The 18,695-nt window shown below is 42.1% G+C and overlaps 1 protein-coding gene and 1 long non-coding RNA gene across 3 annotated transcripts in view; one reads left to right on the top strand and one right to left on the bottom strand.

The window, feature by feature from the left end:
- Positions 1 to 13,762, bottom strand: part of CACUL1 (CDK2 associated cullin domain 1) — a 51,830-nt gene extending 38,068 nt beyond the window's left edge. The window contains exons 1-3 of one of the 2 annotated variants that reach the window (XM_075757796.1): positions 13,280 to 13,762; positions 7,060 to 7,186; positions 3,366 to 3,468 (exon numbers count right to left, since the gene is read on the bottom strand). In XM_075757796.1, coding sequence (XP_075613911.1) covers positions 3,366 to 3,468; positions 7,060 to 7,186; positions 13,280 to 13,577 — 528 coding nt within the window. In that variant the 5' untranslated portion in view covers positions 13,578 to 13,762. The remainder of the gene's footprint in view (positions 1 to 3,365; positions 3,469 to 7,059; positions 7,187 to 13,279) is intronic. The other variant, XM_075757795.1, reaches the window with a different exon arrangement.
- LOC142602551 (uncharacterized) lies at positions 12,733 to 18,400 on the top strand. The gene is made up of 3 exons (XR_012836295.1): positions 12,733 to 12,987; positions 16,292 to 16,381; positions 17,422 to 18,400. It is a non-coding gene; the product is annotated as an uncharacterized LOC142602551 (long non-coding RNA).
- Positions 18,401 to 18,695: the final 295 nt, after the last annotated feature.

Below are 18,695 nucleotides of genomic sequence, written 5' to 3'. Positions count from 1 at the left end.
ACACTAGCGCCTAATGCAAATAAAGTTTTACTCCTTTTAAAAAGAGATGTGTTTAATCTGAAAGCATAGCCTGTGTATCCACCCTACTTCATACATCTGAATGACTGAGCACTTACCCACTAAAACAGCTGTCATTATTTTAAACCACAACATAATGGGCTATATCCATCACCAATAAAATGTTTCCAACTAAAGCATCTTGGAAAAATCACCTGTATACTACGTGCTTCACAGACCTCAAGACAACAGGAAACAAGTTCATTTGTGTTTTCTGCAGCTAACCATTTATTTATTTAAGCACACGAAATCCAAAATTCTGATCAAGAATTAGGGAAATTTAGTTCTCAATTACTGGAAGTTCCACTTGGCAAAACTCAGTCTTACTTATGCAGAGAAACTGGTCTGACATTGACTGCAAGAAAGGAAGGCAATCCTTGCTCAGACGATTTCCATAACTGAAGCAGCCTGAAGATAGGATCATTTACTTACACACATAGTAAGGAGGGAACCAGAAATGCCTTGGGATATAGGAGGCCCCGTATCAAAGGGCTGATGGCCTGATGACAAGCAATTCATCTCATCTAAATGTACTACTACTCAGCAGACACCGTTCACTGCTTTTCACCCAACATCTAACAGCCCACCCACATTTTCATAACGCTTCTGCCACCGCTAAAATTTTTTTTTTTTTTTTTTTAGGTGAAAACCTGTGAAGCAGACCTTTAGGAGCGCACGTGGTGACAAACACCAACGCCACGCAAGGCGTCTTGCAGGCTGGAAGAGCAGAAGTCACGCAGAGGACGACCAGGGATCGTGCGTGTGCCAGTGTGACCCGGGGTGCAGCATCCAAGACACCCAGCTCAGGACACCCGGGCACCTGCCACTCTGCTGACCTCAGCTGAGGCCAGCCGGTCAGCCAAGCTGAGGGATAAGCACACAGGGGGAAAAAATAGTATAGGGAATTTCTGCAGTGAATGCCATGCAGAAAGGAGACAAACTCCAGTAAGGCCAGAGCGATGCAAGAGCACTGGTCCCCGAGATGCTCCCACTTCTACTATTCGGTAGCTGACAGTTTTACTGCTTTTGCTGTTGATGAGTGGTTTTTGCAGGAAACAGCTTGCCCTGGCATGCAGATACTCTGCAATCCACTTGCCATTTACGCAAAGTAGTTGCTCGGCTTGTCCAGAATACAACATTGCATTTGCCTGCCATTTCAGTTGTCGTGATTATCTGCTTTCTCACACAAACCAACATTCCTGCTTACGTTGGGCTACACTTGCATCTCTGCATGTAAAAAAATAAAAATTATCCTACATCAAGTCACACCTTGCCAAATAAACAGAACTCTGCAATTAGATTAAATATTGTTGGCAGGTGGAATGAGTTTATGTCAGAGAAAGCAAAACACTACATATTGGGCATTAGAAGGATTTGCATATATAGGGGTTTTTTATTGGAAGTTTCTGGTTCACACAGGCAAACAAGTGACCAACATTTACAAAGTAATTTGTTGTTATTGCTAGGGTAAAGATCTAGCACTGCATTTTCACCATAAAACCCAAGTGACTGAGTGTCACCAAAATGTATTAAGATCAAAGAAGCATCAGGATAACAAAATATATTGTAGCAATTTCTTAAGAGTAAATTTCACAACCCACAGTTAAAACAATTTTTAAGGCACGAGTTTTACTTCAAGCAGCTCAAAAAGATAGATTTACCATCCAAAATCAAAAGTATTGTTCATGTCAGACAAAACTTACAAATACACTCAAAGATGGTATCATGTTATATTACAGTCCTCTTGCCACCTGCCACAAGGTGTGTCTAACCTACGTAAGGAAACTTTTGCAAGACAAAGATTGCATTAAATAGTTGTCTCGATTATTCTTTCAACAACTGAAGTTCAGAAGGCAGCCTTGTTTTTAGGCAGAAGTATTTAATGCACATATGTGCTAAAGCAAACTTTAAAAGCAGCTGCCTCGGTCACTTTTGGAACGTTAGAGGAAACAATCAATGACTACCATGGAGTAAAGAATTTGAGGTATTCCCAAATTCAAAGTAAAGTAATACAGTACACTACCATGGGATGTTTCAGAAGAACTGGACAAACCTGTACAGCTGCAATGATTCATAGCTCTCACAAGCAGAAGAAAAATGTACAGGCTGCACCAGCTCAGCAGAACCAAGGGAGGGCTTTATTTTAAATACTCTGTCCATCTACTCTAACCAATTTTTACAGAACAGTGAGGCTGTCATTCCATGAGGAATAAAGAAATTGTAAAAGAGATAAGAAGCAAAGAACATAGTTCAAGACGACCTAGATATTTTATAGTCAAAGACTGTCCCAAAGACCACGGCCATTAAATGCAGGGTGGTTATTTTTCTTTATAAGGAAAGCAACAAGAGGAAAAGAGTGAAATGAGGACATCAGAGTGATCACAGTGCTATATATTTTCATCGGAATGCACACTTAGCCAGAAGTACCTGATGCAGTTAAAAGTGGTAAGACTGCTTTTGACTGACAGAAATTAGTTATCAATTGTTCGAAGCACTGAAGGAGCTGCTGTAGTTTAGGGTTCCTTTGTATTTGGCATCTGTACATGACGCACTGCAAGTCAGTACAGAACTCAAACATCAGTTATGGAAGTGACAAAAGCTGTAGGGAAATAAAACAGTGTTGCTGCTACAGCAATGACAATTTCAAGAACATGCCTGGAGATTCTAGCCTAAAGAGAATTTTCAACAAGGAATACACACGAAAACAAGACATGGATGCACAAATAAGATGCAGAGAAGGATAGGGGTATACCAACTGTATTAGGACTGCTGTAAACCACTGACATCTAGAGATAGGCAAGAAAAATGCAGAATAAACTATAGCACAAAACTTTCATATGCAGTAATTCTTAATTTATACTTCACAATTCATACTTAATTCACTTCAATTTTTTCCTTTAGGGTTTCCCTTTTGTCCTGCTCGTGATGAACAAGGCCCGTAACTGTTTATATAGATTAACACAGCAATGGCAGACATCATGTGCTTAGATCAGGTCTGACTGAAGCATTTACATCCTAGATGATACTGTAGATTTCCCGTTCTCTAATTTTTTTATTCTATATTACATTTTCAAGTTTAGCCACTGCTCTCCATGTAGTTCAGATCTCTAAGGCTAATAAGTGCCATAGAATTGCATCTAGTAGTTGCTATTCTGTCTGACAGCCAGTTAGTGAATGAAGCAGCCCACAATTTAGTAAGCTAGCAAAAATCAGTCTTAATGACAATCCCCTCCACGGGCCATCTACATGCTGCTCTGATATAATCACAGATCCCAGGAAAGACAGAATTAGATTGTGCAGCATCTTACCTGCAGCTCCTTTGAGACTCTCTCTAAGTGGTTAGTTATCTTTTTTATTAGGTCACTATACATCTGTTCCGAATGCTGCTGGCATACACACTTATACACACAACTGCAGAAACAAATATAGGAACAAACAATGAACTTACAACAGTTTGCAATGAAGGGTAACAGACTTCAAAATATTTTGTTCAAGTCTCAATTTAGAGGATAATAGGGTTAACTGAATGATTGGTGAACTTTGAAATACAGCCCTAAGCTTGGAATGAGCTCCAGCAGACTCTGAAGTCTCCCCTGGAGGGAGATCCCCATGTGTCCGTCCCATTCCCCCTCCCCGGCTATCGGAATTTTCTAATGCAAGTGAGAGGTTAGGTACCAGCTCCAAGCCTTCAGGGGCCAAGACAGTGCTCTCATTCAATACCTGACAACCTCAAAGTCTTCTGGAGGAAGGTTTTAGAAGTGAATTTACAAACTTCTAAAAGTTACTGATTTTATTCCTTTTGACGACTTCAAAAGCCCCAAAAATACAGCGTTCATCCCTATGCAAAGTCTGCTCATTTGGCAAACCATGCTGTTTCTTAAAAACCAAAAAATACCCCACACCTCTCCTATTATTATATTTTTTAAATTATTGAGTATCTGTAGTTTGATATTCCTTAAATAACAAATAACATCCTGTTTCTTTCACATGAAGTCTACCAATAGCAGATGCTATTTTGGAACAAGCAAGTGCAAAAGACATTTTGGTATGATGCAGTAACAGCAAAAATATCAATTTAATTTGGATCTAATTTAGATCAAAGAGAGAAACACTGATAAGAAAAGCCAGACTGATTTTTGTGATCTCCTACAAACCAGTCAGCTAGGTAACAACAGCAAAGGGCCATACGTTTGTTTGCTCCGTAACTAACCAGTAAACAGTCACTTCCACAAGCTGACCACTTCATTTACAACAATGTAACTAAATTGAATTTTAAAGCACACGTCTGCTTAATCTGCTTACATACAATACTGCTATACCTACTTCTGCAATACATTCTGTAGTCAAACATGCATCTTCCTACGTATGTGCAGAGTGTGTTTACGTTTTATTTGAAGACTTCTATTTAGAGGTTCCTTCCCCATTTTCAGATCCTGTTTTCAGTTCCTGACTGTGGGCTGATGCTGTGAATCATCCTTGCCCTGCTATTACCCCAAAGAAGTCACCAGCTTTCTCATCCCTTAGCACAACCAAATCCCTCAGAGGCAAAGGAAGACCCAAACAGGATATTAGAATGTAAACTTTTATTGAGGGGGATGAAGATGTGAGATCTCTAAGTTGTCTTGCAGATCAGTGATCTAATTGCATCGTACCTGGGTGGCAGCTGTAACAGCTGCCAGAAGCACAGCTTAGCTATTCACTTTCTCCTCATCTCAAAGTTTCCTTCACATCTCTCTGCCAATATATTTAACTCTTTTAATAGGAAGTGACTATGCACAGGCAGGCTTTGGACTCAAAGATGAAAACAGTCACTAATCACGCTTTGATTTCTTATGGGTAAACTATCTGCATACACCTCCTAGCTTTCACTGCTGTGGAGTAGACACCTACAGTTATCACTGATCATATCAAATATAGTGGTCTGGGTATCTGATAATATATTTTTGAGTTTGCATTATTATGGAAACCTTGATTCCTTTAGTCAGCACAAAGATGATCAAAAATATCACTGTATTTTCAGCTCAGTTTCACTGTAAAAAAAATATAAGACACATAGCTGCTTGAACCACTCCAAAAAACACCCTATTTTCAGACTAAAGAACTACCCTAGAGAAGCAGAGAGGATCTAAACCTCAAGTTATTATTACTTTTTGTAATACTCCAAGCAAGCATCATCACTGAATTCAATAAAAAAGCAGTTTTTCTTCCATCCTCAATCTATTGTCTAGTTGTCTAGATTATAAATAAGGCAAAGGGACACCCTCTAAAATAAAATAAAAAACCCCAACCTCCTGGTTGGAAGAGGCTGTGTCACAGTAACTACATCCACAGACATAATTTTTAAAAGAAAACTTAAAAAAACCTGACACATGCTAGCTTTATCAGTAACACTAAACTACAGATAATCTTTTGTTTTGGTAAAATACATGCAACAGACCTGCGTGCATCATTACAATACTTCGTCAAGTGCCCCCTTGATGTATAAGGCTTATCTACAAGAAACTTAAAGACCATTATTCCTTTAATAAATAAAACTTTTGAGCAGTACAAGGAGGGCAAAGATAAACTGCAGTTATCTGAAAACCATAACTAGGTACAGATCTACTCTAGGTATTAAAGCATTAATTTTGCTCACCTACTCTATCAGAGATGACTATGGGGAGATGTTGGCTTAACTCACTGATGGCTGGTTGCACATTGGAGATTTCAAGCTACGAAAAGGATTTTGATTACTTACACTAAAGCTGTAAAATGTCTCTCAATTCAAATTTACCATCTCAATTATTGAGACACATGCTGATGTCTGAGCCCTGATAACAGCAGTTCCAAAAGTTTGGAGGGGAAAGAAGAAAAATTAATAAAGTTTTTAAGTAGAGTTAAGAGGGAAGACTAAACACCAGCCCTTCTTGTATTTGGTTCCCTAATCCAAACTTTCATACTGAGAAACAAAGTGGCTAAGAGCAAGCAGGCAAGAGACAACAGAGCTGAAGGCCTCAAACAGCAATCAGTGACTGAGCTGCCAGTGTCATTTCATAGAACGCAACGCTATGGTAAAGAAAACCAAGACAGCAGTGCTACTAGTTCTGTTGCTGGCAAGGGCCAGCAGTTTTAACCGCATCTTGGCCAGTAAATGCTGCAGCAGCTGCCCAGTTTCCATCCTGTTTACCAACACCCTGGATACCTGTCACCTACAACACAACATCTCCATTTTAGTCAATCTCTTCAGAAACTGCTAGGTCTCCAAAGCATTTAGCATTTTGGTCTGGAGCAGTAGTATGGTTTTGAGGCAAATCTCCCACCCTCCCCGCGACTGCGCACTAGCTTAGTCTGCAGGGCAGTTCTGGTGTAACTAGATCCCTTTTAAAGTAAAGTAAACTGCAGCTCTGGGCCAGGTACAAATCAAATGTTTTCCAGACAAGAATGGAGCCAGAAACAACTGAACTTTGTGTCAGTCCTTCAGCCAGCCTCTAATGGCACATGCAGTGGGATGGCTGGGCAAGGGTGAAACCAAACCAAATCTACCTTATGCAAAACACACAAATGACAGGTTATAAAGATGGACCTTGGCACCAAGTGCTTCTGTTTACTTCTGCACCTCTACTGCACCAAATTGGTTCCTATTAGACATGACAAAGAAGCCTTCTGAAACATTTAAGTCAAATACCTACCATGCCAGTCTCTTCTTCCCCTTTTGTCAAAGGGATGTTGAAACTTCAATACATTTCTTAATATATTACACTAAGCAAACATGGTGCTTACTTTAATGTTAATGTTTTCAGTATTTATGCATTTTAATTCTTTAGCATTTATTCCTGTTAACAAGGGATGTCAAGATATGTGTCTATTATTCACTCATTCCAACCATTTCAACAATATTGTACTTCACATAACCTTTCCACTTTCCTCCTCATAAATACAAAATATGACATAGGCTGCAAGATAAAACAAACATTTAACTTTAAAGAAAAAAAAAGTAACATAGCACTTAAGAGATTTCCTTACCTGTATATTTGTTCATAGGAGATAGGGATGTAGTCACCAGGACTCTGAGTTAAAAGCTGATCTATGGCACTGTCCAACTTTGGCCAATATGTGCTCTTATAGTCTTCAATTGTTATAACATTCATTACTACAAGAAAAAGACAAAACTACATTTAGTAACTTTAGCTAAAAGATTAGAAGCAAGTGAATGCTCTGCAGTTTCGGATCACACCAATAAGCTGGCCAAAAAAAAGGAAACAGTACACTTCCGCAAAGATAACCTCATCTAAAACTAAAGCCCAGACTTGAATTTTTACCTTTTTATTTACAGAAAATAAAAGAAAATGAGAAAGCCTGCCAAATCAGTGCTTGGATATTTCTTAGGGGCCCAAGTAGCAGGGAAAAACAAACTCCTAGGAGTTCTAGCATGACAATATAGTAATTTTTAAAAAAGGAAAAAAAAAAAGAAAATGTAGTTCAGATTACTAAATTACGCAATAGTTAACACTGGGTCCTCACATGCAGGAGAACAAGCTTTGGCCAAGACTGGAGGTTTTTGGAATACTCCTTCTCAGCAGATGTATTAATTTTACATGTCTGAGGTGGGACCAGCAGCTTCCTTGGCCTAAAAGCTGATGCAATTCCCTCTGCCTTCAACTGCAGTTAGGCTCCCGGGCAACTTTTTTGGATACGTATTACAGTTCCTCCTCTAGCAGACACAGTAATACTCCTTTTCCAGATAAGAATCAACACAGGGAAGAACAGGAGGTATTTAAATTAGCATTCCCCATCACTCCTTGATTTTCATGAGCTTCCCAACTGCACCCTCTCGTACAAGCCACTCAGAAGAGTTTTAATCTCTCTCTTTTCAGGGAGGATTTCTGAACTAACCACACACGGCTCAGTTCCAACAGCAGCCATGGCAGAAGGGTTAGCACCTTCCCTTCAGAGACGTACTCACAGGACTACCTTGCTGGCTTGGCACACCACCACAGCTTCACAACAGCCACTCAAAACAAAGCCCTCAGTAAGTAACAGCACAGGGTATATTCATATCAAAACTGTCCAGGAAATCCACATGTGGGTCTGGGCTACATGGAACAGAGAATAAAGATAGTTCCAACCCCAAACAATCCAGTTTAGACACTGCACTGGAAAGAAAGAGTTTGAATAGGGCTACACACATAAATGTAGATTCACTGCTGGGTTTGAGGAGCAAGATTTCTGCAATGTTATTTTCACAAAGGTTTGAAAGGAGCTAAGTCACTCACTTTTGGCAGCATTATGAAGAACAATTCTAGCAAAATACAGGCAAAACAGTTATCATGAGAAAAAGAAGAGTACAAAGAGAATGTGGAATAAAGAGAGGAATGTGGAATAAATGAGACAAAGTGTTTGAAGACTATCTGTAAGAGCAGGTATTACAGATTCCTGTTGTGTGTCTTTTTAGGGCATTAAAGCCCAAAACCTTGCTTAGTGAAGAATGTTAGTGCAGTACGCCTAGTCCCCGCTTCCCCCAACTAGCCACTGGTTCACTCCTGCTTCGTACCTGTTACAAAAACAGATCTAGCTAACATCACACAAGTCCAATTAGTGAAACACCACCAAATGCTGTAGGATGCCATCCCGACACTCCAGCCCGCCATCTGAAAGTACAACACCGTTTGCTAACAAGTTGATAAAAGTTACGCGTCCGGGTGCACAACTACCAGGACATAAGTTAACGTGTCCAGCAAGTCAGCTCCATGATGTGAAAGCATCCATACGGTCGGGAACAGTGCAGCACCTGCTTGACAGTAAATTCCCCCTTATTCGTCTGTCTCACAATGACTTGCTTGAGTTCTCATCCCTTACAGAGCCCAGAAAAGCTTCATTTTTATTCAAAAGACTCTCACAAGTATTATTGCATTTGATTTCTACACTTCAGTTCTGAAACTAAGCCAACCATAATATCTATATAGTTAAGAGTCCAAAGACTACACACTGAACAATCACTATTTTTATTCTTCTAATCCAGAAAACACATTACTTTAAAATTTTAATAACTGTCACAAGTCAGTAACATCCTTTTTTTCTGGCAGTGCTTACACACACACACACAAAAAGCAAAGGATGACTTAAAGTAGGACCCTCCAATTACAAACTCTGCTAGAACAACCTCAAGACCAGGAAGGAAAGGAATCACACACACAAATGCTTAGAAAGAAAGGACAAAGTGCTCTCTTAGAAATGTCTTTAATTTTTTTTTTTACTTTTCCACCTTTTTAGGCTATTATTAAATGCTTATCCCTACATCAGGTATTCAAGATTTAAAAGGATTTGTCCAACAGCCACCATTTCCAAATCACAAGGAAAGGGTGGTACTAGAAAATTACTTTGATTTCACTGAGATTTTATTAAGTTTCTGGGAAGTGACACAGACATTTTGTAACAAAGCATGCTAGAACGCATGATTTTATCTAATTACAGAAATTTTGGGGTGGGGCTGGGAGAGAAATCAGTCTGATCAAGTAGAAAGGGAGCCAGTGTTTTCCAGCCAATTATAAAAAACTTCACAAGTAAAGCCGGAGAAGCAATTGCTGCTTTTCCATATACAGAAAAGTTCAAAAGAAAAACTGTTTAAGTCAAATCGAGCAATGAAACCATTTAAGTGAAAAATATGCATAAGCTTCATATCATATCCTAGATATTGCAGTATCATAGCCATATTGAAACATAGCCTGCTCCAAGCTACCAAACTCTTTGACCTCAGCTTAAATCAGAAGAATGGCAAAAGCCCACTAAGATTTTAAAAAAACAAAAACAAAAAGTTCAGGAGTAGGTTTTCATCCCCCATGAAGTCGATCACACATAGCTCAAAAAAAGATGCCGGAACAGTAACAGGCACAGGATGTGAAGAATAGAGTAATAATTAAAAAAAAAAAAACAAAACAACAAAACAATAATCATTGATACTGTTGGTTTTGTTACTCAGACCAGACAACTTAACCTGAAAAGCTACTCAAAACACTTAATACATTTACATATAAAAAACATCCTTCTTTTAAAACTGTAGCTTAAAAAAGCAGGGTTCAGAGCAGGACAGGTAATCCAGCCTACTGTCAAGCAAGCAGATATCGATCTGACAATTATCTGTCTTTTATTCCCACAATAAAAATCAAAGAAAGCAGCTAGGCATCTTTCAGAAGCTTTATTTCATCTCACAAAGTGACATATATGAAGCCTTACTGCTTAATTAGCAATGCACCCTACAATCCCAAAATATTTTGTCCAAGTGTACAAACTCCTCAAGCAGATGTCCGAGACTAATCTACAGATGTGTAGCTATCCCTGCGGCTCTATGTCTTCCTTTTTCTCAGCCGTCATGCGTGTGTTTACAGTATAGATTTTGCTATATCCCCTGCCTGACACCTCCTAGCACACATTAACAAGTTGGTGAGTCTGACCTGTAGCTGCTTTCAATTCTGTTCTATTTTTATTACATGTTTCTCAGTCTGTGTTAAGGCTGGTTAGTAAAAGTAATCTTAAACTTTTTCTTCATCAGACAATTTGCCCACACAGCAAAGCACATGCACTGCACTAAACTACATTATGCAACAGATTTAATGCATTCGCCAGTACTTGCAGCCACATCTGCCCATCCTAACCAGGATGGGGGTTAAATACATTAATAATCATCCTTGCTTGAAAGGGATGAAAAAAAAAAACCCAAACCAAGAATGAAAACTCCTCATTTGCTTCACAATTCAGGTACACTGCAATTACTAGTATGGAAGAGTTTTGTTTAAAGTATTAAATGCTCTTACTCTTATTTTCTCCCTTATGGCCTTTGAAAAATATTTTTCATAACACTATTGCTTTATAAATCCCTATCTATGACTAAAGCTGATCAATCGTAAATAAAGATTTGATTAAAAGTTTACTAAACCATGGAAAATTTTCTTAAGGTGCTTTAACCAAAAGAAAAGCTACTAAATGAACTACACATTATTATATCTGATTTTAGTTCTCAATTTCATAAAAAGCTCAAGAAAGGAGAATTGGATTTGGCCCCTTAGGTGAAAACTCTTTAAAATCTTTCTGACTTTCTTCCTCTGTTATTCTGCCAGCTGAATTAGACCAAAAAAGGCTCACTAGGCACTTCAGTTCGCAACTATGAACATGAGCAAAACCAACACGCTACAAGTAATTATGTATTGGAACACAGGCACTGGGGTTTTTGTTTTGGAGAAAAAAATTGGGAGGGAGAGCCCTATCTGAATGTCAGAGGCACTCCAATTTATCATAGGATTGTTGGAAACCGTACATCACCCACATTTTTGAAGGTCACCTGTAGGATAATCTGTCAAAGACTAAGCCTCTTTGTCATGAAGCAAGGCATGAGTCCCTGCTCATTCAACTGCAAGAAGTTCCTCATGCAGCAGAGCACAGACAACTTTCCTATCAAGCTTAACACTGACAACAGCTTCTCTCTGCATGTTCTGCCATGGCTAAGACAGAGCAGGCAGAAGGGGATCTAGCACATGCTGTCTCCCTTTTCACTGTACGTTTACACTGAAAGTGACCTTCTTCCCTTTTTCTATACATGAAAATTACACAGAGGAGATTAAGGGATCCTCTGCGAGAGACAGGATTAGAACAGACAGGATCCCAACTCAGCTCCCGTACTTTCTCAGTCCATATTACTTCACTGAACTTGTTATGTTCACATACACATAACATGAAAATTATCCACAACACAAGGTGCAGAAAAGTTCTAATGAACTTAACTCAGAGGATTTTGTATTTTACAGGAATTATAATTTTCTTTAAAACAACACTTAATATGAGCGAGACGGATATTGTGTTGGGATACCAATGCCTGAGAAGTGAAAACAAGAACTCAAAAGCCACACCCAAAACAAAATCACACACAGCCGCTTCTTCTCCCCCTCAGACATAAATTGTTGACTAGCTGGAAAGTCACCTTCCCATTTGGTGAAGATCCAGCTTGAAAACCATTTTTATTCTGAAACAGAAGAAAAACTAAGACTCTAAATTTCCAGATGGGGAATTCAAGAGCTTAGTTTAGCAAGGCCGAACAACATTTCATTTCAACTGACTCAAGTGCTTACAAGCCACCCCAAGATACCTGGAGCCCTGACAAGGAAGGCAGGCAGAAAGCCAGAAAGCTCATGGAGTCTGGGAGCCTCAACTTCAAAGCTGCTGGCCTCGGCAATGTGCCTAGAGCCATGAAACCCAGGCTACCAGAGAAGCAGGGATCCAGAAGCCTGAACTTCAAGCTTCTGATCAGCTCTGGAGCTGAGCTGCCAAGAAGCTGGACTAGTGAGCTAGCACTGGGGAAAGGAGGGAAACAAAGAAATAAAAATAAAAAAACCCATGCATTTCCCATCAAAATTTCATTATGGCAGTTACAGGGTTACATTTCCAGGAATAGTTTTAACTTGCCAAATTCAAGTTTTCCTACAGCCATTAGAGAAAAGGACCTATTTTGCGCAGAGGCGTGACTTCTGGGACTAAAAGTAGAGATGAAGTGAACAGCAGAAACATCTTCCCTTCCCTCGACCTCAGCTCAGCAAAACAACAGAAAAATATACCATTTCTGTTAAAAGCTACACACAAAAGATGTTCCAAAACTATCTTTTGGGGCACAAATTCATCTTCAGTTGTTCTCATCAGGCCTTCGCAGACGTACATCCCCTCCAGGGGCTCTGCACACATTGCCATCTGCCGTCAGCAATCGCGAACAGGTTTCAGACCCATCTTTGGGGGTTTTTTTCAGGCGGAAAGAAAAAGTCTTTAGGAAAAGACGACCTGAGCTAAAAGCTTCGGGAAAAGCACCAGTGCCTCTGTACAGCCGACAGCCCTGCCTACACTGGCTCTCCCAGTCCTACAGCCAGACCTACCACATCACCGCGCCGTGACAGGAAAGCGGCAGCAGAAGTCGGGGTGCGTGCAAGAAGGACGTTATTTTCTCCTTCTAAGGCGCCTCAACCCACTTGGCTTCGCTTCCAGAAGCCTCTCGGGCCAAGACCCGTGTAAAGGACCGGCGGCAGGACAGGCCCCAGCCCGGCCGCAGGCGCGGCAGAGGCGCGCAGGGGCTGAGGGAGCAGCGGGGCGGGGGGGGGGGGCGCAGGCTGAGGAGGGAGCGGGCGACGGGGCCGCGGAGCAGCCCGGGGGCGAAGTCCCCCTACCCCGTGCGCCCGAGGCCCCCGGGGCGGAGGGCAGGGCGGTCACTCACGGAACTTGGAGGTCGAGGCGTTGATGTTGATGGCGGCGGCGATGGCTCCGGCTCCCCCCTTGCCCGCGGCGCCCCCCGGCTCGCAGCCCCGCAACACGCCGTTGGCCTCGGGCACCGCGGGGAGCTCCGGCCCGGTCGGGGGCCCAGCGACGGCCCCGCGCAGCAGGCGGTCACCGAGCGGCGCCGCGGCGGGGCCCAGCAGGTGCCGCCCGTAGCCGCCGGCGCCCCAGTTGTTGTGGTTCTGGTCGTCCATCATGGCCTCGCAGCCGCCCTCCTCCTCCATGCTCTCCTCCTCCATGGCGGCTGCCTGCCTGCCGGTGCGGCGGGGAGCGAGGCGGGGCGGGGCAGGAGATCACCGCCCGCCGCCCATGGCGGCCGCTCTCCGCCCGGCGGGGCTCGCCGCGGCACGGCTCCGGGCACGGCCCGCGGCCGCCAGCCCAGGCTCCGGCCGCACGGCGCGACACTTTGCGGCAGGCGGAAGACGGCGGGCGGGCCAAGAGTTCCCCTACACCGCGGAGCATGCTAGGAAGCGTAGTCCGGAGAGACGGAGCTGCGATTGGCTGGAGCGCGGAAGAAGGCGGGGTCGCACGCGGGAGCCCTGGCCGCTGTGCATTGTGGGACGGCCCGTAGTCTGCCGGCGCTGTGAGGAGGCGGCGGGGTGCGAGGGGCCGTACCCGGAGCGGAGCCGTACCCCTTCCCTAGTTCCTCCCCAGCCCGGTAATTAACTGTAACTCGAGAGGGAAGGCTCCGGCAGGTCCCGCCTTTGGCTTCTCTCTCCCGCTGAGGGTGAGCGCCGCGGGCCTGTCCCGCCGAGGCCGGGGCCTGCGCTGGCTCTCGGGCCCTTGGGCTACATCCCCCTCTAGCGGGAACGCGCCCCGCAGGCAGCAGGGCCCGGCCGGGGAAACGGGCACTGCCACGGCAAAATCCCCTGAAAAGAAATACGTAAACGTGGCTGTGAGTGTTGCACCACCCTTCCCACTCGATTCGTGATCCGTGCAGCGCCTGCACAACGTTACTGTTTTACAGTGTTTTCTAGTCTCCTGAGGAAAAGCACAAATAACATATGAAACCGTTTATATTCTCAATAAACAGTGTAACAGCTAAAATCACATTTTTTTACTATTGCATAGTTTCCTTCAAGTATAATTAGGTTTCGTTTTCATTTGCTACTAAATATTCTGGTTACTGTGATGGAAGAACAGAAATGAAGAGTGGGTTATCACTAAAGTAAGTTTCCACTGTGTGGGTTTTTGCCCTTGGCAAACAAAAAATAGCTGAAAAATGTAGATAAAAGCAGAGGTGTCTAGCCAAAAGCATGTCATTTGTTTTCCAAATAGAAACACTGTTTTCTATTTTAGCATGAGAAAAAATTGTCCTATTTTACAAAAGCAGAAGATGCCACTGATTTCACTGCACTGTGGAACAGGTCTATCTGGAGTTGCTTTGATAAAGGCAAGCAATGAAAATAATTTGTCCCTGTTGCGGTTTTTTTCTTAGATAGTTGACCTAACAGTGTTCTTCCTCGATGTAAAGATCACCCTGTGTACATCAATTGGTTTGTTCAAACCAATATCCAGTCCTGTCCATTTTCTGTCTTGGTAGACACCAGCAAGTCACGGGTAGTCTCAGAGACCAAAAGCTGGTTTGGTGGACCACGCGTAGGTCAGCGTATTCACACGCCTGTCTTGGCTGTTGATTTATTTCTGTCTGCACCTTAAGCACAGCTAGAAAAAGGACAGGCCATTTTTGTTCATTTCTGCTGCATCTTTGCATTTACTGAGTGGGATGCATAATACAATGTAAATGTCAGTGGCATCATTTATAATGGCTGTTAAGCTTGGAAAGCTAAAGCAGCAAACCGCTTTTAGCTAAGTGTTGCAATTTTCTGGTAATCACAAAGAAACGTAAATGAAGTTTGCATATCTTCACTGCTTCAAGAAAGACATGTTTGTGTTCTCAACCTGCAGAGCAACTCCCTTGTACCCTCCTACTCATCCGCTTCCACTGATCTCAGGCGCGGGTCTCAGATTGTTTGCCAGTATTTAAAAACACTGTGACCTGAGGAAAAAATCAGGAACTTACCAGCATAGCTTTATCTTTGTCTGATTAATTTTGAAAGTGCTTATGTTAACATCTAAGAGCAATGGAAAAGTAAGGCAAACCCAGCATTTTTCAGTTCTAGGATTTCTGATTTTCTGTTTTGTACTCTCTTGTTGCACACACCTATTTTTGTTACCATCTCTGTAATTTACTGACCAGCTGGAGTCTTTTGGGTTGGGTTTTTTTTTTTTGCTATGATCTTTAAAGGTATGTTTCCTTTTAAATCCCTTTCACAATGTTCCTCGCACTGTGACTACACTCGCTGCACTTCCTTGTGGCGGGAGTCCAAAAAACCTGAGCAAACACTTCACTACAGAGTTCTCTACAGACTCTCCTCTGTTGCCTTGTGCAACAAGCTAGCTCATCTTACAAATCAAACAAGGAGCTCTTTCTTGCCTCCCATAAGGCAAATGACAAGCTGCAACAGTCATCTGTGGCTCATGCTCTTTAAACACATGACTGCATGCTGATAAAGGCACTATCAAATACTTCATCATTAAATAGCACTTGTTTTTGCATGCACTTCAGAGACTTCTCCGCAGCATTTCCTTTTTTCCTCGTCAGCATGTGAAAGTTTGATTCAGGCTTTAAATACCGCCTTGGCAAAATTACATTTTGCAATAACACAACTATAATTATTTTCAATATTAGTTGAGAATACCACATACTAATGCAATTCTGACAAGACCCGAGTATCCTCACGTCTCCATAAAATCCCTGGAGACTTGAGACTTGTCTTTATTGTAACTACCTCATCAGTAGACTACAGTACTTTTGCCGAACAAGTAACATGCAGAGGTCACATTTTCCTTTTAGACTCCTGGATCCGTAGTTAATTACCTAGACAAGTATCAGAAGCATTCATTACATCTTCATAATATTTATCTTTTTTTGGTTTGTTTTTTTGCTCAGCACTTTTGATAACCAAGTGACAGTCACAAGTTCTACTACAAAGTAAAAGGGAAGATCACAGTTTCCTAACAGTACCCATGGAAAACGTGAGTCATTAAAGAAGTATTTTCTACACAGAAATTTGTAGAAATGAGGGAGCTTTTCCTTCTATGCTCTCAGAAGTAGGCTGTGACACTTGCTTCTGCTGGATGTTTCTCTCTTGTGTAATTTCAATTTTATTTGAACATTTGTATTAATCAGATAAAGGTATTTTGGTTTTTCTCCAATATCTGTGTTTATAAAGCAGAATTATTAGGTACCCCAGAACAGCTCTTGCTGCACGCCGTGTCACAGCCGGGTGTATGTAGGCAGCAGTTAAATGATGTATGAGGCCTGTTGGGAAAAGACATGCATAATATGTCTTGTTTTATTTCCTGCTACTGGTAATAAACATTATGACATGGATACAATTCTTCTTATTTTAAAACAGACCATTTTTCCTTATTTCCCAAGCGCCTGGACCACTGAAGGCAATAGGAAAGCTTTCATTGATTTCAATGGGATTTCAATCAAGCCCTAACACAGCATGTAAAATGCTTCCCAGATTTATAGCTCTGGTTCTAAAAACCAAATGAAAAAAGAAAATAATTCTGACAAGAAAGAAATATGAATGCTAAACAGAGCCTTAAATAGCAGTCTGTCAGGAGGAGCATGAAACGAAGCTCTTTCAATGGCAAATAAGACAGCCCCTTGCAGAATATTGGCAGACAGCAGATAAACCAAAAGGGAGGTTTGAGTGCTCGTTATTTTTGAGACATGTTTTGACAGTCTCCGAGAGATGACTTGCTCGAGCTCAGAGAAGCGATAGTCCCTCTTGTGGTCCAGCAATCTGTGGCACACCCCTTCCAACAGCAACTACTGCTTAGGGCAAGCTGATTAGTGTAAAGTTTTCATGAAAATGTGCCAGTTACAGTATGGAGTGACCAGCCTTCACGCTCCTTGACTATATACAGTCTGCAAACACAGACTGTATACAGTCTGTCTCATTACAGTACAATATCTTAGTTGCACTCTGCCTAAGAAAAAAAATTAAACCAGCTTACGTGATAAGTCCTTGAGAACTAAAGGCTGTTAACACATTTTATCAGCAGTATCGATTTCTGAGAGTTCAGAAGAAGGAAACACAGCCCAAGCAGAAATCAGCTGCCTGAAGAAGACAATCCCTGCCATCTTCCACAGGCAGAAGAAAGCGAAAGAAACAGCCTATTTTCAACATAAGGAAGTCCCAGCTGCCCCCCACCAAGACAGCAGGAGTGTGCTCTTGACGGGTGGCAGCATGGTGCCTTTGGTGAAGAGAAGCACACACTGGCCACACAGCCAGGGAACAGCAGAGAAAATGTAAGCGGCTGATCAAAACCAAACACAAGCGCTCCAGAGATGTTTGTCCTTTCTCCTGTACTGTGCCAGACATATAGGTATGCTCTTGCTGTGCAGGGCACAACAAAATTACATAGTCAAATCAGATCATATTCTCCTGAAACTAACAACAGACGGTCTGCTCTTTGTTACCTCTGGGTATGTATGCAAAAACTCAGCCAGGTAATTTGCATTTAGGGTAAATGGGAAAGTTTTACATTAGGTTCAAGTGTATACCTGCTTCTGTGCTTTAGCAAGTAAGGCTGTGTTCCTCCTCTCCAATCTTACAAAGAGAACAGGACCCAGAACTGCATGAAGCTGTTTATAATGAAAATATATTTTCAAACCAGCTCTTTTCTCTGCCTGGAAGAGGCAGAACAGACACCCTGTGCAGCCGTGTTCCCTGGGCCAGAGCCTCGGCCAAGTGTACGCTGGATGCTCTGTTCTGTCAGTCAAGCACGAAAAGCAATGCCGTAACCCAAGCCCCAGGATGGGTGGCATGTGTATCCTGTAATTTTACAGCACGTATATTTTGCTCCTATGGATTTGGTTTTGGTTTTACAGCACCAATACACAGCACAATTCTTTTAGCGTAATTACACTACAAGCATCTTTGTGGCATGTGATATGGACTAATCCTTCTGACTGTGGGCATGACCAGACTATTCTGTCCCATAAACCAATATTAAAAAGAATTCACACTTAAGTAATAAAGTGTATTGGCCAGTATTTATTGGTAACCTCATTTTGGTTCTTTCTTGAGCCTTTGGTTGGCCAGTCGAATATGTCTGGACAACACTGGGCCATTGCGAGCAATAGAAAGGAGTCTCTGAAACTGTGTTGAGCACTTCACAAAACCAGCCACCTGCCTCCAGCACATGTGAAAAACCTGGAGTGCAATCAATCTATCAGTGCTTGTGCACCACAAAACATGAAGACAATTGAAGACAATTCCCTACAAGCGGGAAAAGCTTCACACATCTGGAAGTCCAGGATGCACGCAGGCAGC

The sequence above is a fragment of the Balearica regulorum genome, chromosome 7, assembly GCF_011004875.1.
Source record: "Balearica regulorum gibbericeps isolate bBalReg1 chromosome 7, bBalReg1.pri, whole genome shotgun sequence".
Taxonomy (NCBI): domain Eukaryota; kingdom Metazoa; phylum Chordata; class Aves; order Gruiformes; family Gruidae; genus Balearica; species Balearica regulorum.
The sequence above is the reverse complement of the archived record's forward strand: the minus strand, read 5'-3'. Positions and strand labels throughout refer to the sequence as shown.